This window comes from Athene cunicularia (assembly GCF_003259725.1).
Source record: "Athene cunicularia isolate RWA chromosome 3 unlocalized genomic scaffold, athCun1 chr3_part1, whole genome shotgun sequence".
Lineage (NCBI taxonomy): Eukaryota > Metazoa > Chordata > Aves > Strigiformes > Strigidae > Athene > Athene cunicularia.
The window spans coordinates 81,787,416-81,811,209 of record NW_020799097.1 but is presented as its reverse complement, the minus strand read 5'-3'; the positions used below and the strand labels follow the sequence as shown (position 1 = coordinate 81,811,209).

The following is a 23,794-nucleotide window of genomic DNA, read 5'->3' as shown; positions in this document are numbered from 1 at the left end:
TATTTACAGCACAGTACATATAAGTGCTGGTAGAATCCAACAGGCATAAAAACCATAATAAACCATATAGTCTGTGTGGGAGGGCCACATCTATTCACTGTTGCTACATTTTATGATCCTCCTTTTGTATATTTTTCCTAATGGTTGCTGTTCTTTACATGCTCTTTAGCTGCATAACGAGGTAGCCCAAAGCACGCCTGCTGTTTCGCCCCGCCAAGCCACCCACTGAGGAAGGGGCGGTGTGAAGGCACTGCCTGTGTCGCGGTGAGGGAGGGCTGAGCTGCCCAGCCTTGCTGAGGAGGAGGCGGCTGCGCAGGTGTCCTTGGGGAGCTTGGCTGTCAAAAAACATTAGGTGCCTGTGGATTTTAGCAACCTGTGTGGGCAAGATCTGAGAATCCCTTCCTTTACTACCTCATTGCTAAGGTGACTTAGATGTCATATTTCCACCTTCTCCCACTACCACTTTTTCATTTCATTTCATTTCATTTCATGCAAATTCCTGACAGAGAGCTCAGATAATATATAAAATATAGATGAAGGTGCATAGAAAAAGCAAAAAGTGATTATGCAAGTTTCTTATTAGTTCCAGGTGAGAATTGTCTTATTTTAACTATCCAGAAGTCCATGAAATCCCTCCCTAACATGTCCAACTATGCCTGGAGTGCAAGCTTTCCTGAAGATCGTAATACCTCATATAGAGTTGCAAAGTCTCTTTATATGTCTTTATATATATGCATATATATAAAATATGCAAAGAGGGAAATAATTAAGAGGGGATGCTGGAATGCAATGCTTGCGTTTTCTGATATACATGCATGTGACATCTCAGCTGCAGCAAGCAGACAAACAGTAATTCTTCTTACAGTAATTCTTCTTACAGTAATTCTTAGTGCAGCACCACTGAAAGGTCTCAGTTTAGATAGTGGACATGCTATGTGTGAACACATGGTAAGGAACAGTCCTCCCTCCTCCCTAGAGGAGTCTCATCCAAATGAGCAGAGAATACAAAGAACTCAGATGTCTGTAGTGATGTGCTCAAAACCACAAAACAAATCTGCAGCAAAGCTAGGAATCAAACACCCAGGTCAGGCACCCTGACACCAAGAAAAACCTCTTTAAATTAACCCTATTCAATCTGCTGGTCAGATACACAAATGCACATCCTTTACTAAGCCTGTTGTAAGTTTACTTGTAATGATGTCCCCCTGCATCCCAAACAGGCTGCACCTGCTCTTCAACTCAGCCATCATTTAATTAAATGAAGACATAAAACTACTAACCATATCAATTAACTGCAGCAACAAATAGTATAATGCTCTGGTTTTAACCCCAGGGATCTGGCAAACCACAACCACTCACCCCAGAATTCAGCAGTATTTAAAATGTTATCTGAGAGCAGCTGGAAAGAAAAATACTTAAAAACCAAAAGAAATGAGAAGGTAGTTGTTTTGGACTAGTATTTGTTATTGTTTTTAGAATAAATTGTTGCTTTCTTTAATGCTTCTCTCATCTCTGAGGCAACCATGTTTGCTGTGGAGTAAACAACAAATACAAAACTGAAGACTGAAGTGGAAGAAACATGGCATCTTATGAAAATGCCTTTAAAACTTCTAGATACTGCTCTAGGACCTGCAGTGAACAGTAAAATTCCCTTATCTGCAGCCCCTGATGATTCAGAAGATGAAGAAACTGTAACAATGGCTAAGCAGCAAAATTTCAGCATTTAAAATCTTAAGTCTAGTCATCTCAGGTAGAGCATTCCCGAGTACCCTGGTTTCTTAGATTTTCCCTGTAATAAGTTTCCAACTCACTGCTGCACAGCTGGAAGCTGAGAAATATGTACTTCTTTACTGTTTACTTCTTGAGCTACTTCAATAGAAGGCTGTGACACCGTGTAACAGAAGGGGAAAACATTGTTCACATCCTTCCATATACTGGGGGAACTCTGACATGGGTCATCTTGATGGTTCAGTCATTCTATCTGTCCCAGACACTTCTCAGGCCAAGAAGAGATGAGATGAAGGAGTGCTCACCAAGAAGCAGTCCTTCAAGAAGACAGAGCATACTCAGCCCCTCATGGAGGATGGGCGTTCAGGGCTTTCCATAAGTGCTTCAAGTTTTGTGCGTTCAGCTTGCTGTAAAGGCAAGGTGTGCTGAAGACAAAGTGTTGCCTTTGGTTATGACTGTGCTTCCTCCCAAAGAGGAACACAACAGCTCAAGTTTAATCAGGATCAGAGATTGGCGTTTGATATCAGGGGCATAATGTCAGGAAAATACTGCAATACTTTTTACTTGGCTATTCAAGGCACTGCACTAGTCCTGAGTTTGGAAAAGAAAACTTTACTTAGCTTACTCAGAGATTGCCATAAAAGTCAGCTGTGGGTAGAGGAAGAAAATATTAATAAAAAAATTATGTTCGCAGAAGTTTGAAGAGAAAACTTCTGAGAAGCAATTGCAGAAAATGCAGACCTGTATGTATTGGAAATAAACAGGGATTTCTCACTGTTGGAGTGAAATTGTATTAAGAATAATAACATAGCATCTAGCACAGGACACACAATGAATTCAGAATATCCTTTAACAAACCTGGAGAGGAAAGCAAAAGCAAGTTTGATATAACTGACTGATTTGAATAAAATATCCGCTAGACATAGAGCAGCATGCAAGAGCCACAGGAATAAAAACAAAAGCTCCCATACCTGTATCTTTGCTTTGGAGACTGCTTTTCAGCTGACTTAAAAACATGTCCAAGATAATACAAAGGAAAGAATAAAAAGTTCCAGTTTGTTGCAAACCACGTTAGAGTGAAGGGTGCATCAAATTTCTTAAAAGTCAGTTTTGCTAGCTGGGTTGAACCCGACCAAGAGGAGCAGACACCCAGAACCACAGCCACACCCCAGAAGATCTTCTTGAGTTGCGTCACGGAGCATTTCCAGCAACAGCGGTTCACCCTTCCACCACCTTCCGCCCCAGCTTGCATCTGTGCTTCGGCTGGGGCTGGAGACTCCCGGGAGCGCTCATCCCCTGGGGAGAAGAAAACACAAGGCTTACTAAGGAAAGCCAGCCTGCATTTTAGTCTGCAAATCCTAGGCCCTTCTGAAGTCACATGGAGCTTTACCAGCAAAAGAACCCACCAGATCTTGCCACAAAACGTCCTTCGTTTTTAGATCATTGCAAAGCCTCTGGTTCAAATGAAGCATAATTACAATGCAAATAATAATTATCACCTCTAGATTTAGAAGCCACTGGGTAAAATGGAAATGAAAATTACATGTTGCTCTGATGCACACAGAAAGGCTTAACACACCACTTAAACTGATGCTGTTAGGATGTGTAAATGAATGAAAAATACAGCGCTGAGTTTAATAAAGCAGCAAAGGGGATTACAACACCACTTAGAATTGTTGTCTTGGAAAATGTGAAAATGGGCGGCTTATGGAATATGGTGTTTCTTAAAAGGAGGAGGGGGCAAATGTATTTAATCTTGCAGTTAAGCATGATCACCGCAATGTAAGTAGCATAATTAATACTAAACTTGGATCATCAGGTATTTCAGTGATCCCTAGAAAAACAGCTCTCCTGAGGCTGTAGCCAGATGGCAAAAATTAGACCGACCCACAGGTGGCCCTGAAGAGCATCTCAGACTAGGCAGCCCTAACTTTTTTTAGCTTGAGTCCTGCACCAAATGAGACTGGACTGGAACTTTGACTCAGTATGACTGAGACTATCATGCTGCTGGAAATTTCTTTCCTAAAAAACCTTGCCCCTTAAACATGAATTGTTATAGCCCTGCTATCATACCAGTATTAGAAGATACTGTATCCAGCTTGTGAATAAATGAGCAAAGTGACCTTAGGTGGTCCAGTAACTATGGAGATAAAAACATGCTGGCAGATCTCAGCAGCAGGCCACTGCCTTTGGGGTTTTCACCTGCCTTCCTTAAATTCACCCCATTTAACATCCGCTAAAGCCACTGGTCACCTGCATGCAACACTCAGCAGTGATTTCTGTTAAAGACTGACTTCAGTTTAGTTGGTCCATTTACTTGGAGGAGGATGAAGTAGTAACTCATGTTGAAAGCCAGGAACCTACAACTTCAGAAGTGTCCAGAGGTCACTACATGTCACTGAAAGGTGAAAGGAGAAATATAAGTACAGCCAGGACAATGAGAGACTGTATTATTGCCAAACATTTATATGCATTTAAGGCAGACTAAGAGATACATGTACAAAAAATCCTTCCTTATCCTGGTGAAAATCAGTATTTGGAATGGAAAATCTCTTAAAGCCTCTTATTTCAGGTTAACCTAAATCTGTATTTACATGAGCTAATACATTAGTAAAGAAAAAGTTTATTCCGATGGAGAGAACTATTTAATTATTTCTTTACAGATAAGGAATGCATGATCTGAGCTAAGAGTGCCATTATTTTGCCTAGTAAAGCTGTATTTTGTAATGGGAAAAACTGTGGCCTCTGATAACTTGAAACCTAAAAAGAGTGTACAGCAGCAAAGGTATAAACATTTAGTCTTTTCGAGTCTTTAAGAGAGATGGGGATGTTGCTGATCTCTCCACTTATTTCAGTTTCCAGTAGAAGATTGCGTGGGCAGCTTCCCACATAACAGAAGATGCACCAGCAGGCCAATGAATTATCCAAAGTGGATTTGTATTAAACACATAATGGAAAGGTTACAAGCTACCTGCTAAATGTTAGAAGAAGCCAGAATTGAAAAGGTCTGCCTGTGAACCCATAGCTCATTTAAAATAATTTTAATACATTTTCTTTGTAATACATTGCTTGAAACTAGTGCTTCTTGCTGCATAGATCAGTCAGGGTTCAGTTTACTGAACAATGGTACATTCATTTCTTTTCACTTCACCACTTAATGGGCAGTTGCCAGCGCTCTCTTTGCTGTCCACCATACAAGTCCCTCAATGTTACTGAATTTTTCATTTCATTTCAAGTTTTCCTACTGGGTGTTATCCTTGCAACATCAAAAATGTAACTCACCTTAACGCACTCCAGCATCCTTCCCATGGACCACAGGGGGAGCTGAGCACAGAAAAATATGAATCTAGGCAGCCAGGGTGCCAAGCAGAAGCTTAGGAGCTGTTTGTGTTACCATGTCAATGCAGGGAAGGGCCTTCCTCCACTCACAGTTTGCAACCCTGCAACTATGTGGAGAGGTAAGCAAAAATGTTTGTCCTTCTAGAAAACAGCTAGCAGGGTACCCACCATCCCTCTCTTCTCTGCAGGTATTCCCCCAGGAAGCAGGAAACCAGGATGTAAACCCCTCCTGCTGAAGATATTTAATATAGAACATGCCTTAAGCCACTAGGGTATATGATATCCCAAGATGAGTAGGTGCTCTGAATGACAATACTGAAGCTGTGTTATTTTTTCTAAAATAAGAATTGGTCACTGAGACAGCAAGATAACATGTCTGGCCCTCTGGCCCAGTAGTCTTGGCAATCATGGAAAAGGGAGAAGATCACAGCTATACCATATGATGCACCAGACACTCAATCTAAAATAATGCAGTGTTTGATGGACACCCTACAACAGACACTGGTGGGGAACTTCTCCCCACCAAGGGCTGAAGCTGCCCACCCTCCTCTCCATAGCACTGTGCACATAAGCATGAGTCAGTGGCTCATTTGGACAGCTTGCATGAGCATCACTGCCTTTTAACTCTATTCCATGGCAATTACTCCCTACAAATTAAAGCTAAATTTCACTGATGTTTCCTCTGCTCCATAGGCAAAATGATTTGTCCACATACATTTAATTTTGTGTTAAATGCACCAACAGAAACATTCACTTTCAGCAAAAGACAATACTGCATGTATCACTTCTAAAGTGATCTTGCAGCTCGAGGCTTACGTTTCTAGGGGTGCTCATTCTTTGGATGCATTTACATGCTGGATGGATTAAAAACTTATCCTAGGCATGATGTATTTCAACATAATGGGCCCCCTAATTTGGGGTAAAAATCACTGACCTGCTGATTAGCAGTTACGAGCTGAGACTTTACTATCCATCAGTGAAACTGCACCAAGCCGTCATGACTGCCTGTGTTGCCAGAGGGCTAGGTGCCAAATGGGCATAGGCTCTTCCAGTGGATTCGGCACTGTCCTAGAGGATACCTAGCATGTAATCTGCCCCAAACCAGACTGTCTTTGGAAATGGGATCCATGTTGTCCCATCCTCCCACCTACCACGTTGAAAACTTGCCTGCCAGCTAGCATGATAAACACCCAGAGCTGTACCTTTCCCTGCCCAGTCCCTGTGTCCCCATGGGGATAGTTTTTGTCACCCAAGTTGCAGGTGCACAGATAGGGTGACATCAAACCCATACACGGATGAGAAGATCCTCACTCTCTTTCCAGCACTGCTCAAGGGCCAGCTCGCAACAGAATATACATGAATTTAAAGATGGCAAAATGGCTTCTCAGAATGGATGAGGCAGGACTCTAAAGAATTTTATTTCTGGAAATCCTCCTCCAGACTTTTAATGGGTTTCTTCCTTTACTCCTTGCAGCAGACTGCTCTGTATGCTACTGTGTCCCCCAAAAGAGTAAATGAAGATGCTGAGATAGAGGAAAAATGCCTATCTTGCTTTTACTAATTTTGGCTTTTCATTCTCCCTTTTGTTCATTCATTTTCCTGTTTCATAAATCCCAACTGGAACCACTCTTCCTCCCTCCCTTTCAGCCAACCTCTCTCCTATGGCATTCAGAAACAATGGAAGGAAATCACCTCCAATGCTACTGCCAATGCCATTACTCACAGGGTTCCCCAACCCCAGAAAACAGCCATCCTTCTGTTTCCTCCATTATGGGTGAGACCCCTCTCAGCTAACTTCAGATACCTGTGGTAGGGACATCTAAACCTGAGCTACTCACCCCCTCTCCCAGCTGAGGCCATGGAGGAAAAAAGGCACTGGAAGGCACTACACACCCCATGGAAGGTAGATGCCTTACATGATGTGCCTTTTCTTATTGACTACAGATGCTTGCAGTAGGTTAGAGAAAATCTACATCAGCAGTGGTAACGCCTTTAAATAGCCTGTCCAGACCACTTCAGAAGGGCTTTAAAGCATATGACTCCTGTGCACAGCTAGCCAGTTAAAGGCTTATCATAGGACCATACCGTACCTCACTGTATATGTTAAAAATGTGATACTGATAAAAACCAAGGGTGGCATTCATCTGCTCAGTTTGAGACATCTGTTGTGCCGACTTGTGTATCTGAGACAGTCATTTACACTTTCTGCATAGTTAGTAGACAGAAAAAAGACATTTCCATAGCACGATTTATCTCCTCCTAAAGTAGACGATTAAAACAAGCCAGATGAATCACCCTCTCCAAGTGCTTGTTTCTTTCCACCAGCTCTAAACAGTCTGGGGCGACAAGCTCAGAAGTAGATGTCTCTAGCGTAGGTGTCTGAAGCTGGGTGAGATGAGTCCCACCTCTCCACCGGTACTGTCAGGAACAGAGAGTAAAGCCACCATAGACAGCACTGGTAGGCTCAGAGCTGGGCCCCGCCACACAAACATATTTAGCTGTCACCAATCAGCTGTTTTAGATGTTGCTACCTAGCCAGCTAATGGGTGAAAGAAGTATTACAAAAGTGCTGGGTGCCCTTGCCAACCCTTCAGAGTGAGGAAGTGACCCTCACAGACCAAGGTCCTGCCTACTAGGGACTGAAACATGTGCCTGCTGGTAATGCACAACTCCACCAGCTTCCCCAGGCTATGAATGTGCTCCAACATAAGCATATTCTTAAACAGCTCTTTAAATCAGGCTTCTGGAAAAACAAAAATCTGACAAAAGGAAGAATCCTCACAGTTCTCTGTGACAATTACAAATGAGCCATCCTCAAAGCATTTCTATTTTCCCAGCCTCTCAAATGTTTTGTGGCTGCTTGGGCATTGCACAGAACAAGTTTGTAAAGCTTGCAAAAATATTATATGCTTATCATAAACTGGGGAGAAGGAACTGAGGCACGTCCTGTAGGACAGGGCCTGACCTTCAGCGTGGTAAGAGATCTACAAACCAGTGACATACAGGGGGATTGGAGCTGGACACTGAACAAGGTATATTCTCACAACCTTGAATGCTGTGTGACTTCCTCTTCTCCCAGTAACTACGACACAGAGAGATGAGTGGGAAACCATTAGTTCCAACACAATTATTTACTAGTTACAAACATACCTAAGTACATAGACAGTGACTAGTGGTGGTGGTTTTCTGGACACACAATACTATTTGCTTCAGTAGCAGACTCCTAAACTCGTCAAAAGTGTTCTTATCCCATTCCTGTCCATGACACTAGCTATGCATTATTTAGCTGTCCAGGATTTTTGAGCTAAGCTGTGAAAAAAACAGCTGAGGCATCATCCTGTAACGAGAAGATGAAGTGTCAAATCCACAAAGTGATTTACATCTCTAATTGCCACTGTAGTTGCCTAAATCTGAAATGTTGGTATTATTCAGATATGTTGCCCAGGCATTTTCTTCACAGTTGGTCAGGTTAAAGAAAGAGGTCTTAGGGACTCATCTGTTGCCTGGCAGATCACTTAGTAGCTAGTACAGTTTTCTCATGTCATTGTCAATGATGACCTCTCCTTTCACAGGTCATCCTGACAGCTGGTTGTAAGGAATAGTTAAAATTTCATTTTGGAAGCCAGCAGTGTCCATGTACCAACCTTTCCAAAGGCCTACATTTCTGCTGCACAGATCAGTAATGAGAGCATGCACAGCCCAACTTCTGCATCAAGGGACATTCTCTCCTTCTCCAAACTAGCTTTAGCTTTTCCAAGGCTGCTTGCACCAGCTGTATCCACCTCCCAGTCCCACTGAAGCTCCTCAGGTGCCAAAGAATCTGTTCCTGGGCATGCCTAAGCACCTTGACTCGCAAGCAGGTTTGTGCCTCTCTTACACCCAGGTCCTGTCAGGATTTAAAGACACATTTGAGAGTTTCCATCTCTCATTTTAAGAGTCATCTCCAAGAAATAGTTCCATTCTGTATTTGATGTAGTCATTGGAACAAGGCCTAGAGCCTCACTTTTCCTCCTCTAAGCAAATGACCTCCTCACTTCATGCTTTCCCAATAAATAAGGATGTATTCTATTTTGAGCAGACCAGCTTTGCCGGTATCTGGGTTCCCCTGGCCTTGGAGGGTCTGTGGATTAGGGCACCCTCTTGAGCAGACAGGAACCCTGCTCCTTCTAGGCTGCTCTACACACTGAGCTACGGAAGAAGAGCAAACACTCCATCTCCATTTTTTGAAGGAAAGGGTTCAGTCACTTAGCTGTCAACTCAACTCTGAAACAGAATGCTAAGTGCTAGAGAGAGTGAGCAATAGTGAGGAACAGGCATCCTCGCATGGCATAAAGCACAGGTCTCTGCTCAGCGTTACCTACCGGGCAAGCTAGATGATTCATCCTGCAGCCTCACTGGTGTCCTCTGACAGGGGTCAACAGGCACATTGATAAAGGAGCTGCAGTTCTACTTTCTAGGTTTTTGAAAGGCTTCTGACAAAATCCCACTCTACAGGGCCTTACAGAAAACAAGCAGCCAGGGAAGGTGCTGGAATGGATAAAAGGCTCAGTGCAAGATAGGAAACCAGTGAGGAGTAAATACAGCAGTGGGGGAAGTAGCTGGGGTCTGCTGTGGGACCTGCACGTTTCACCATAACCACAGGTAACCTGACCAGGAGGGCAGGCCGTTGAGGTGACAAAGTTTCCTAATGACATGAAGTTAGGCAGGTCAGCAAGGGTAAGGGCCAGCTGTGAGGGATGACAGGCTCTGTGACTGGGTCATAAATCAGCAGATGGAGAAGTGTGACGATAAAGAGGTGCAGGTGGGAATAAACAAACAACCCACATGCTGCACACTCAGCGATGGGCTCTGCCCATTGACACCAGGGATCCTGAGCCCTTCAAAGGCTGCTCCACAAAAAGGGCAACTCAGTGTTCAGGAGCAGCCGCAAAAGCAAAATAACTGCCAAAAATTACTAGGAACAGAGCATAAAACAGAGAAAAAAGTTGTTTCCTACATCTGGGGAAACTGCAGCTGTCAGCACACCCACACTGCAATAGATCTTGGGCTAGAAAATACACCTGCCCGAACAATTCTACCAAGCTGGAGACAGGACCAGACAGACCTTTGGTTGGGTACAGCAGGGGTGTGTGTGATTTTTGAGAAAATTGCTTTTGGGCTCCTACAGAGAAGCTGTGAGTCCCCATGGGTGGCTGGCGGGTGGGACTGCAATGCTTAGTGTTGCAGTGATTTTGGGTTTACACACATTTCCCCAACTTTCCAACTGTGGTTGGTGGTGAAGATCTAACAGACTAGCAGTATATATTTTAATTAATACCAATAAATGTATCACAATGGAAGAATGACAAAATCCCATAAACCTTTATTAAATCACTTATTAAATGAGAATATTTGGTCAAAATGGCATGGCACATATGGATGTGTAGTGCTATGTGGGAAACAAAAAGTTTAAAGCACTTCTTTAAATACTTTGCTTTTACAGTAACAGCTAAAAATAATTTTACTTAATTTGATCATGGCATGGCATGACTAAATTAAGAATAAATCAATACAGCAGATAGATCCATAGTAGAGGTTATTTTAAAGAATAAAACCAGGGTATTAACCTATTAGGTCAGAAGGTCTGAATTTGCTTGAAGCTCTAGAATAAGGGATGTAGGTATCTGAAAATGAGGAAAACTGCATGAACACAGATTCAAAGCAAGACAAATGCATTCTGAGTTCAGACCCTCTTCTGCTATTGGAATTTGTAATACAAATTAACTAATTATACAAAGTGAAGTGTTACAATAACCTATGCAGGATATTCAAACCTATCTGATCATCTCACTTTAATTTCCACAGGGCAGGAAATAGGTCTGTTGTCTTACAGGCAATCAAGATGATTCTCCTGTCCTCTTGTCTGTGGAAATCTGTCCCATATCACTGATACCACCAGAGTATCCATCTAGCTTAATTTGTACCAAAGAGGCATGAGTTTCTTGTAACAAGCACTCCCAGATCCTAAAGTACTCACAGATACACTGTTATGTATCACTGATGGTTATCATATATGGATTCCTCTTTTATCCTGTGCTAAATATTATACCTAAGCTTACTAAGAGTTGGAACTAAATAATCTGCATGTATTTGCTGAAAATATGCTAAATTCTCTTCCTTAGCATACATATGCCTTTCTTCCTCTGTCAAATACTCCAGCAAGGCTTCCTGCACAATATAATCCTGTTAGTGATACAGAGAGAGCTGAAAAATTAACTCCATACTGCAGCAATTTGAACTTTAATCCATTTAATTTATCTTCAGAGGCAACTGCTTAGAAATTCTACTACAAGTGCTGCATTTGAATGGGCCTCATTAAAACGTGATATTCCACTTCGAATTTTGTGGGGTGGTGAGCTCCCCAAAGTACTGTCCTTTTTATTAATCAGAATGCATGACTGAAGTCCAGAGTGAAAACAAAAGATGCTGGGTGCTTATAACAGTACCACCATTGAGGTGCTGGAAAGTAACAGCTATAAAAACATGTAAAGAATAATTCTGATTATGAAATTCATATTCTCAATAGTATGGAAAAAGAGTTGGGTTTTTTTCATTATTCTGCATTCCTTTCTTGAATAAAAATTGGACTGAAGCTTTCAGTGAGTTACCTAGTGAGGTCACTGAGAGTTTCACCATTTACTTTGAGAAGCCCAGCATCTCCATGTAAGCATTTGTTCCATTAGAACAAAAATAAGCTATGACCAAAACTATAGTCTGGACAAATTTTTCAGAGTCTGTGCAAATAGCATGCTGAACAAAGGTTTGAGAGAGATGATAGTCTGATCTGGTGGAAAAAAACAGACTGGATTCTCTGCAGGAAAATATCATATTAATTAGCTAGACATTTGAGTACCACACGCCTCTCTTGAGTAATAGTTTTATCTCCAAGGGAATTCCACTACTTATGCTAATATATATGCACATTTATATCAGTACATATATACAGGTGTTTATATTAAAAGGTAAGTGTATACATGTTAACTGTGGAGGCTATGCTGGCTGCATTTTATCAGAACCAAGATGATGTTCGTTCTCCCTTATGGAGCTTTCAAAAATTCAGAGCTGCTTGGCTTTAAAACAGTTTTAGACAGAGATTTTGGTATAGCCCATTGGTTTCTTGCATATAGAATTCTAACTCGACTGTTCTCTTAGAAGCTAAAGGGTTAACGTGCTATTGAACCTCACACACAATGATTTTTTTCAGGTACTAAGTTCAGAACAAGATAGTTGGAGCATCTGTTCTCTGTCAACCAATAGCCAGATATTAGTGTGGACTTGACATGGACTTGGGTGTGTTCACAGCGGTTGGAGTAATGCACATATATCCAGAAAACTGCCCACATGATTTGCTGCTCAAGGATCTAGCAGAAGAAAAAAGAGGATACCTCCTCACCTCTCACCAGCATGCTCAACAAAAGCTAGGTCTCCTTTGATAAAAAAGCTAGGTTTGGCTAGACTCATGCTGGCACCAAGGCACTCAGTATAACTCTGAGCAAAAACACATTACATGCAAAAATTCTAGTTTCTATTTTCTCTCTGATACTTGCCTCTTCCCCTTTTCAGTGAGAAAGGCTTTTGCAACCCGCTATTCCTCACTTCTTTCAACCAGCTACAGAAGACAGGCTCGTGCCTTTTTCAGCCATAAATACTGAGAGTTGCACTAGGGAATTTGAGGTGATTGTGGAAGAGGCATTTCTAGATCATACCTCTTCATTTCTGTATTCTCCATGACTGAATTACAAGGCTCAGCTTTTTTTTTTTTTTTTTTTTTTTTTTTTTTTTTTTAGTGATACTGAGCAAAATGTAATCTATTACTTCCAGAAGAGTCAACATACAAATTTTGTATAATCAAAGGGTGCTAGATCCCATGGTGAAAATCATGCCTTGAGTAGGACTCACAAAATTTCCAGGCTAGGTACTCCTGCATTATGCCTAGGTAGAGTGGATCCAGGTTCCTCACACTGGGCAGTTAACATTGGCAGTGGTTCCTGGCTTCTCCAACACACAGCGCCTACACATTTGTTGGGCAGCTCTGCCTAAAAACAAGCCATCTCTGCACTGCTAAGAACACCTTGTTTCTTGTTGCCTTTGATCTTACAACTGCAGTGGCTGCCAGCAAAACTCAGTGAAGATTACAAAGTAAATCTACTCTTTTATTGGCCAGATTCCTGCTTCCGCAGGATGCTATCCAGGTCTGCAGTGGCATCTCACGGTTTATAATTAACAAAGATTAACTGGGCTGTGGACTAAAGGTTGGCGATGGTACTCCAGCCAAGTACCAAGCCACTTAGTATATAAGTAAATGTGCTGTGCTGAGTATAATGTGTTAGGAAAGCTACAGCATAAATAATGTTATATATGGGGCTTATAACTGGGAAATTGCTGGAGAATACATGTTGAGCTATCACAGACTTTTATGCTGAACTACCAGTCTTTTCTGAATGTTGGCTCTTAAACTAAACTGCTTCTGTGCTACAAATCCTACTGCTTATAATTGTCAGCCATTAGGAAAGAGGGACAACATTTATTTTACAAAATGAAAATAGGAGACAATGAATGCTGAGATCTGGTGACTTAATATTTATTTTTTATTAGTTCTTGTTCCAACTTCTCATGGGGGAAATTATAAATAAATAGATGGATTCATAATCTACTTATTTTTGAGAGCAAATGCCTAAATTGATTCAAGACAACTAGCAAATGCACCTTGCTTCATTTAAGGATAAGTGGGTGAAATGTGATGGTCTGTGATCTACAGAAGGTCTGAGAAGATGATCCAATGGTTGCTGTTATTCTGAAGTTCTGTCACGGTAAATGAAACTGATGTTTGTCCATAGTGTGTACATACTGGCTCATTTCAGCCACTAAAGTAAGGAAGCTTGAATAAATCTTTAATAACTTATCTTTCTGCTTCATGATGCATTAAAGCTCCTGCTCTGGCATTAGTTTTGTAACATCAAAATGGTCTCATTTTATTTTTATATCATTTGGGGAGGGGACACAAAGTGCAGAAGTAATGAGTTACCTCCAAACCTGGAGCTTAGGGGTTTGCACAGGCGAGATGGTACACGAAATAACCAGTGGGACTTGATCAAAGATGAGCTGGCGGGAATCCCCAGTGCGTAAGCCTAGCACAGCTAAGAGCGGCTCATTTTGAGGCTGTTTAAAGCCTAAGAAAGCACGGTGCCATTTGGGAAGGGAGCCAGGTGTTATGCAACAAGAAACTCCTCACGTCTTTGGAACAAGATTTTGGATATCTGGTCAAATACACTGTTGTGTTAACTGCAAATACTGCAAAGAAAAGGAGAATGGGGCAAAAGTTGCCCTGGAGCAAAGCCAGAGTGCAATTACTGCCTATGTGCACCTAACACTCAGTCCCCACAGTAAACATGGCAGAGGGTACCTACCGCTCTTCTGTCAGGGGAATAAGTCACACTGACTTCACTCTGTAATAACAGAGTGCACCCTGGCAGGTACCATGGAGAAGCAGCCCCACAGCAAATTTACACCCCCATTCATTCCTGTAGCTGCACACAAATGTGCTACCATTACCTTCATCCCTAGAGCATTCCCTCCATCCCAGCTCCAGTTAGGAGTAAGCGAAAGCTGCTACCACAGCTATGGAGTGAGCACAAGGTGGGTGTGATGGTCTCTGCCCTGATTGTGAATGTTCACATTGAAGACTGTCTTCTATGCAGAAAGACAGCCTGAACACAAGCGAACATTTTGCAAGCTAATTACTCCACGCAGAAGCCAGCACACATTCCTTGCAAAGGCCTCTTCAGTGGGGAAGCCCACACAAACCCACAGCCCTGCTGAGCCACTGAACCACCAGCCTCTCCTGCTCTTCAGCTGCTTCTCTTTTCTAGAACTTACAAGCACTGAATGTTTCTATAATGTACAGCTCACAAAAAAAAAAAGACCACTGGGCACAATTCTTGCTTCTGCAGATGCTAACTCCTGGGTGAGGTTTTCACAAGGTCTGCCCTAACACTCAAAGTACAAGCAAGGACTACCAGACTACCAAAACCTCTAGATGCCACCAGCAGAACACTGCTAAGAGCTACGCAGCATTTATCCAGATACATATTTATGCAGCATTTGAGCTTATTTCCCAAGGAGAAGTTTTAGTATTAACCTGAAGTCACTGATTTCAGTATCCCTGATTTCAGACCCCTATTGCATCCATTTGTGGCAGTGCCCTCCCGTGGCCAGAAAATGTGTGGGAAGTTTGGGGGTCCATTCCTATCTACTGTAGGTCTCTTCTTGCCTGCCTTGTGAAAAGATGTGCTGTTCGTTTTTATACAAGTTGCTTCCTTCTGCAGTTTCTTGGCAGCTCCATCTGCAAAATGCGGATAATAAGAATTGCATCTCTTAAGGCAGCAGACAGCTACTCATGAAAGTTTCTGCTGTGCTTGGGATCTTCAGTTTGTCCTTGCTAAAGAAGTGAAAAAGATTTATTATTAAAGTGATTACAGTGTTGATACACTTGTGAAGTTCCTTGCAGGCATGCAAATACACTAAAGGCCAAACTAATTTCTCATTTGTACTTGTACAAATTTCCTGTAACTCCAGTGCGGCAGACAAGGTTACTCCAGCTGAGCATGTGGCAGAATCTGGTTCCACAGCAACCCAGTTTAGACATTTACATGTAATAATTGAAAGCAGAGAGCTATCATGTGCCTTATAAGCAACTTTGAGTATCACCAGTCACTATTCCTGACAGAAAAGGGCAAAGGAAAGTGCTATATTGGGAGGCTGCCATACCATTTCCTTGGTGCTGGAAGTCTGGGAATAAGTAGTTCTAAGTAGGGGCTAATTAAGTGGAGGATGGGTTTTCTCTGGCAAGGTGATTGTCTTGCAGCTCCTCATGAACGCTGATATTACCTTTCTCTGGAAGAACCCAAGATGCAGAGCAGGGAAGGAAATATTTACCTTCCCAAGGAAGGGAAGTCAGTCCTCAAAGCACGCTGTGCTTTCATATACAAACAGGGTGAAACCAGTCAATTGGCTGGTCTGAGAGGAATGGCCACTGAGGTATGGGTGGACATTAGTGACAGAAACAACAACACGAAGATGAACAAGCACAAATCGGGCACTGAGCCTACATTTCTCAAAATACGAAGTGTGTGCAATGGTACCAGGCACAGAAAACACATGATATGGTTACTGCCTGCCTGAGTGATGCATGTAGATACAGTTGTCTTGAAAAGTGCTGGTACAGCAGGCTCAGAGCATACTGATGATTCAATCTCTGAAATAATTTGAAATGACAGTCACGCTTCTGAAGGCGCACAAAGTCCTTATCTCCCTTTTAAAGCAAAGAAACTACTGCACTGACAGGAAAATAGAGGGAATGCTGGAAGGCTTTACAGCAATGCATATCAATGAAAGGCTCCTCTTGGCTAACTATCCTAGAGTGAAACATTCCTTGTGGTTCTGCCAAAGATCCTTGAAATGCTTTGATGGTGGTTGATAGGGGAGAAAATAATCATAACTATGAAGCAGAGGAAAGTTTTTGCTGTCTTGCTCTTGCAGCATTGGCTCTTTGCAAGGGACTTGGGCTACCAGAGAACTTTAGGAAGGTAAATCTTTGTCAGAGGTATGGCAGCCAGACCAAGGGAAGCAAGCAGTCCACAGCATGCCCACTGCCGCACTTTATTTTTGCCTGTAACTACATCTTGGCTTTTTCATACAGCTCTAAACACCAGCTGGCAAAATTAGTCAATATTAGTCTGAAAGGAAATGTTGTCAATTGATTTGGAAAAAGAAGCTCTCAAACAAAGCCAGTTGGTTTCATTAAAAGGAAGCAAATAACAAAGGAAACTCTTACCTGCCTCTGTACAACCTCTGGGCCCTATCATACACCATCAAGGCAATTTAGATTTTACCACTGATGATAAAGGAAAAAAGAATCTGAAGCAAAGAAGGAAAAGTCCAACTAAGTTAATAAAGTCCCGGGTGTGCAGTAATAAGGTGTCTGAGAGCTGGTAGACAGAGAAAACATGGAAAGGCTTGAAAGGATTCAATTTTACAGTACAGGGAAAGATTGTATTACTTCTGTTTCTATATAAGGTTGGTAATAAACTGTATTTGAACTGATAGAAGAGGAATGAGATGACCCACATTTCAAAGCTGGAACCTGGTGGGTTATTATTATTTTTGATTCATAAAGCACGTGCAGTGCACCAAAAGAAAGGGAGACGTGCTCACTGCCCAGAGCAGCCTCCAATGTGAACCTTGAGAGAAACACTCTACTGTGCATGGGGCTTACTCCAAGGGCTTTTTAAAATTCTAATTATAGTGTAATGAAGATCAGGACTGCTCTTCTTTTGGTCAGAAAACTGAGATCCCTTTTCCTATCTCTACAGCAGATGATTTTTATGTTGGGGGAATGCAACAGCTGTATTCTCCATGAACTGAAATAACAGCCTCCAGGTATTCCTGATTTTCCACTTTTACTGGCTGATTTTAGTTCCTTTCTCCCTCTTAGGCATTTCTGCATTTTCTCACTTTCTCTTCCACAGACCTATTGCTACTATTTTTTCTTTTCCTTTCTTTGTTCCTCAGTTTTTCAGTATTACTTTTTTTTTTTTCTTCTGCATAAGCTTTCTATGGAGTCTCACATTCATATTTTACCTCTTATTGTTCAATCATTCTCTTTGAGTTGTTCCTCTATGCCTCATCTTGCTCACCCCCTTCTGCCTCCCCTCCCTCCATTCCTTTCTGACAACCTTTTTCCTCTCACCAGTCCCATTCTCCCAACAAAGGACCACATTCCCCAGTAGATCCCCCAAACCAGTGGCTTCTTCTTCTACCCTCCTTCAGGAACTGTCCATATTCTCCCCTCACATGGGCTCCTCTCCCTGATCTGCACCTTCCTTCTGTTCCTTCTGCCTCCACATCACACCCCCCATCTAACCTGCTCTGCCTCCCTAGGGCATGGCCTACAGGTTTCTATCCAAGATCGCAGCTCTTTGCGCCAGACCTCCCCACTAGCTATGCCCAGAGCTTCAGAGCTCTCTGGGAAACCCTCCTGAGCACACCCCTGCTCTCTTCAAGGTCCCCAGCCGTGATCCCTGAAAGTCTCCAAAGGTCTCCATGGTCCCTGAAGGTCTATCAACCCCCCACTGCTGGGGGGGTCCTAATGTCCCTCCCAGCCACGGACACCCAACCCCACGGCTACTATGCAGCTGAGATTGGTAACCAGAGATCAGGACAGATGGTTGGCACACGGGGCAGTGTCCCTCCCATCGGGGGGTCAAACCCGTCCAGCACCCTCCCTTTCCTCCTGCCAGGGGTCCCGCCTGGCAGGTTTGCCCAGGGGCTTGGGGGCTGCTCCCGGCCCCGGGGGGAGCTCTAGGAGCAGAGCTTTGCCTCTGGAGCATGGGGGAGGAAGGAGCCGGAGCCGAGAGGGGCGGCGGACAGGGGTGGGCGCCGGCGATGCCCCGCGGTGGCGGAGCTGCGTGACCCATACGCTACAGTGTTCTTAACACCGTTTACCAACTTCTTTTTGAGGCAGGAAACAAAATATCTCTATACCTCCACCCAAGTTAAATAAATGTGGTGTTTCCCAACTGGATGCTGCTCATATGTAGCAACTTCTTATGGTGGGCTTTTTTTCAGCAACAATTTTAAGACCCCCAGTCATGACATACCAACAACGTGGTAGATTTACCCTTCTGTCAATATGCAGAAGTCTAACTGGTATTAATTAACAAGGCTTAATGCAAGTGGATCCAGGAGAGAACACATCCTAATGAAAGAATATGAAACACGATTGTTACCGCTATAAGCAAAGAACCATCTTTCACGAGATGCTGAGCACGGTGAGCTCAGCACCCTTTACTCCTAGTCATTTCTTCTGTGGGTATGAAAATACTTAGCACATCTACCAGGTTCCAATATGAGATGTGTCAGCAGACAAAGACTCAAATACTCAACCTTTCTTAAGATTTGGTCAAATTAAAATGAGTGCACTTTGCAAACAAGACTGGGCAGCTATCAATACTCCACAAACATACCAAAGTATTTGTTAATTATATAAATACTAGCTATTGAAAAGCAGCCCCAACAGACTGTTTAGCAAACCGTGGGAAAACACCACCTTACTTGTGCCAGCCAGACAGCTCTTTATATTTAAGAGGCGAGCTCTCCCGGTGGGTCAGATCCGGACTATTCGTTTGCACAGGCCTCATCTGGTGATCTGCAGTCTGATGAAGCACTTCCTATGCCTCTTCTGTGTCAGCCTTTGGGATGAGCTTTATAAAAATATCATTAGGCTCCTTTCGAAGGGATCCTTCTGGAGGGGTATATTCATGTGCTCAGTGGTAAGACCACAAAAGCTCGGCTTGGTCAAATGAAAAAAGAAATGGGTTTTATGGTTATTTCCAGGCCTTCTCAGTAGAATTATCTGATCCATTCGGCTTCCTGTGATGTTACAGATCATAGGCACGTTGGAAACTGTCAGTCCATCGTGTTTCACTGCACTATTTAATCTCAAAGTCCAATTAGTTTCTGATCTTTGAAAGAAGTTACATAAAAAGAAGCAGATCTCACCTCGAATGGTTGTCCATGAAATGTTTTGCAGTGTAGCAGTGCCTTTTATCTGAAGATTTCAAAGCACATTACAAAATGTTAATTCATTTTACACTGCCTCTGTGAAGAAACTTCAGGCTTGCTGGTGGGTAAAATACAGCCACAGAATTTAAGTGACTCTCTCAGATTCAGATGACAAAGTAACATCAGTGAGGAACAGAACCTGGATAACCCTGGCTGGCTTCTGCTCTGAGCTTACCTCTCAGGATCATCTGAGCCTCTGCTATGTAAGCAGGAGACTACTAAACCAGCATTTTACATCCAGATTTCAGCTACTTTCCTAGAGGTTGTGCAAGGCAGGACAATCAGACTTCTCTACTAGCTCTATCTTGTAATCAGTGGGACACTCATAAGAATTAAAAGGCTATTTATTAGGAAGTCTTTGTTGCTGGACTCTTATACCCTTTATGCAAGGTTTATGCTCTCTTATTTTTTAAAGGAAAAACATAGTAAGTACATTATTTTACTCGGAGGATAGTGCTGCTTACCTAGAGAATCACACTGAAAACAGGATCAGTTATTTTTTTAATGGCATGTTATTTTAACTCTGCGATGTATTTAATATTGCAGGATTTGTGGAGTTATTAACGTGTTTCACATTTGCAATGTTTTATTTAGGCCTATAACTCCAAACATTGAAGACTTGCACAGCAGTAACTATCTCCTGTGGCTAGCTGGTCCTCCATTTGCCTAGATGAGGGTGGTGTCCAAGCGCACTGCTTAGCAGAGACTGGCACACCTCTGCCAGCTGGTGCTGCCAGAGAGCTAGGAGGCATCTAAGCCTTCAAACCTCCTGTCCTCCTTCCTCCTCTGATGATGCCTTGCACAACCACTGCACTCAAGACTCCTTGTATTAAGTTTAGTCACCCCAGAGAAGCTTTTAAAGGCACCAAGGACAATTAATAGCCAACTACAACTGGTTTCAAATTGGGGATAGGACATCCGACCACCTGCAGGCTTTTGGAAATGCATGTGTGAAGCTTACTGGGGTATCAGACGCAGTCTGGTACGGCTCTGCTTGACCCTGATCCCAGAGCACTTTCAGTCAGTCTATGATTTCTTTTGCTGCCCTTACAGGCACACACACTTTCACCAGAGATCCACACTGGGCCCCCGTCTTGCACTGTGCATAAAAATATCAGCCACATATCACAATAACATTTTGTTCACAATAACAATTTGTTTAAGGAAGACTAGAATGCCTGAGGACTGTATTGCAGGGCTTCTACAGCGAGAGCTGCATTTGGCAGCAGGCTTGTTACTTTCCATAACTTGTAACATGCTGCAGCCTCCCCACCTCCCTAAGCCTTAACACATTTGCTGCTGGATTACATTTAATTTAATTTACAGTAGGCTTCTTACAGTGTAAGCAATGCAAAACTGATGCACTCAGGGTAAAATTTCAAGTCAAATTTATGTCTTTTATCCTTTACAACACCATTCCCAGGATGGAGAGGAGGAGGAGAAGCTGATGGATATCTGGGCTGCAGACAGTTTACAAATGTGGATAGGAAACTCTCAAAGCTTGAAAACTGGAGAAAGCAGACTTTCATTTCTAATCAAGAGCAAGGATGCTTCATGTGAAAAAGGGAAGGTCAGACTAAAAATTTGTAATGAGTTAGTTACCCTTCATCATGTTAGATTAAGAAATTATAGTCACTGGGTTGCATTTTTTACACATAAACCTATATATGAGTGTGCTAACACCCAGCATCATACTGCTTTTAAACTCATATATCATCACTGCTTTTCTGAAAGATTTCTTACTGACATAGAAAGGTGGGTTCAAGACAAAACTGAATTCTCATAGTTATGTGTGTTACAACTTTGACTTCTATTAGTTTGTTTAACCAACATGAAACATGCACCCAGTTGGTAACATGTACAGTTGGTATTTTTCCAGTTCAGACATTTTGTGTTTAGTGTACTCATTAATAGGACATTTATTAATTTAAGTGCTTGCCTTACCACTGAGGGCAATAATTGTTGTGCTTAGCAACCCTAAAGGAAATGGAGTGTGGACTTTTACTTGTGTAGCCAATTTCCTAATAGGCTCCATCTCATGCCAGAGTGAATTCATCTGCCAGGAGTCAAATATATGCACGAAACCTACACTGCCCATAATCTGTCAGGAACAGAGCATCCTTTCCTCTAGTTTATCTGAAGTTATTTGGTGAATATTCTCTGCAAATAATTATTAGTCTGTTTGTGAGGAGCTGTGTTAGTTTTGTTGGCTACTTTCTAATAACTTTCTAATCTGTTTATATTTCCTAACTAAAAAAACCCCATAGATGTCAAAAGCACGTTTCCAACACAAATAATAGCTATTTTGGAAGTGATATTTGCTGTCTTGCAATCATTCTGAAACCTGCATTTAGATACACTGTCTGGTGACCATCCACCACTATTCTGTTTGCACGCCTCCTACATTCACAATCTCCACTCAGAACAAATTCACATTTTTGTCAAATTTACATACAGTCTTTCTCTGCAATATTAGCCTAGCTGTAAGAATGACGTCTTTCCAATCTTCCTTATTCCAAAAGAGTTCAGTCACTTTCAGTATCACATCTTGAATTCACAGTCCAAGGCAGTGAAGGGAAGAGGAATGATTAAGACCTGTCTGGCTAGAGGTGTTTGCCAGACTTCATGGAACGGAGACTGCTATAGAATTACTGCTTTACCTGAATGCCTTCTCTTCAAATTTGATCAGATATACAGCGCTACAGAAAACAGTCAAATCTGAGCTGCCCATCAATGCTGCAGACTGTATATATGACCATATATCCAACAATTCCTAGACACAGATGCAAAGTCCTGGTGAGAGTATCAACTTCACAGGTTTTTTAACCTGTTTATAACTGCTGTAAGCATTACTGGAGGAGACAACACTGACGATTTTATTTCCAAATCTCATAAAATCTTAACTGTTTCCAATATTTTCTGAGAAACTCTCATGGTTTTCTGCATAAAAACCACATGTATTTCAAATAATACTGGTGAATTCCACAAAATGTACGAAGAAGCAACTAGTCTCAGAGTTTCAACACTGGACTATGTAACTTTATTTTTCAGATTTGTGCTTTAGGATTTTGACAGGAAAAAATCATGTCTTAACCATGTTTTGGAAGGGAAATATTTTGTCAATTTTTATGTTACTTTGAATTTTAAAGAAAGGTTAATTCAGCGCCCATGGGCAGGTATGGGATTGTGAAGTTTTGTGAACAAAGCCTTACGTTTATGAGGGAATCAGATGTTTGCCAAGCTGCTTCAAACCTTTCTGACACTGCCAGGGGTCAAGGGCATCCCAAAGCCACTCGGACTCGGTCTTCATTTCACTTCAGGTGCAGTTTATAGGAACTGCCCACTTTTGGACCAGGCAGCTCAGGAACAACCCATCACCTGGTGACTGTGATTGCTCAGTGAGGCCACCTGCAAGGTTTGCCTTTAGGACCTGTGACATATAATGAAATACAGTGATCAGACTACTAAATATATAGCACTTCTTGGTATTAGTAGTGGGAACACTGGAGAAACCGGAAGGGAATAAACCAGCAAAACACTTAAGATGCCCATTTGTCTTTCTGCAGTTTGTTATTCCCTGGGAACTCCAGCAGGCTCAACAGTTTTGCTTGGTAGAAGCTGCTCTTTGCTAGTTGCTTCTGACAACTCCACCAACCCTCCTTCTGTCTCTTGTCACTTTTTAACCATTTCAAACGTCAATTCCCAAAGCTAGCATTGCCCCATGCCGTTGTGGCTGGAGACAAGAAAGTAGTCTTCTCATATCCTAACAGCCTGGCAGTTTTTCTAATGACCCTCCTGGGTTTATCAGGCAATTGCTCTTCCTTGCTTATTTGTACATGGGACACTGTCTAACTACAAGACCTTAATGACCACAAATCATACAAAAGATGCCATAAATATCAAGGATTCAGTAGCAACTATTTATTAAGCCTCTCATTACCTAGGATACATACCACATTAAGAATAACTGGGCATCACCTCTATATTCTTCACCAGCAGCCCACACCTGGCCAGTTGTCTTTGTAAAGCACTGGATATGAAGTGCATTTAAACTTAGTTGCACATG

General features: G+C 42.2%; 1 protein-coding gene across 1 annotated transcript in view; it reads right to left on the bottom strand.

The window, feature by feature from the left end:
- SLC35F3 (solute carrier family 35 member F3) overlaps positions 1–23,794 on the bottom strand; it is a 178,787-nt gene that overhangs the window by 47,505 nt on the left and 107,488 nt on the right. Inside the window, exon 2 of the mRNA XM_026846268.1 lies at positions 2,700–3,024. Within this exon, the coding sequence (XP_026702069.1) occupies positions 2,700–3,024 (325 nt within the window). The remainder of the gene's footprint in view (positions 1–2,699; positions 3,025–23,794) is intronic.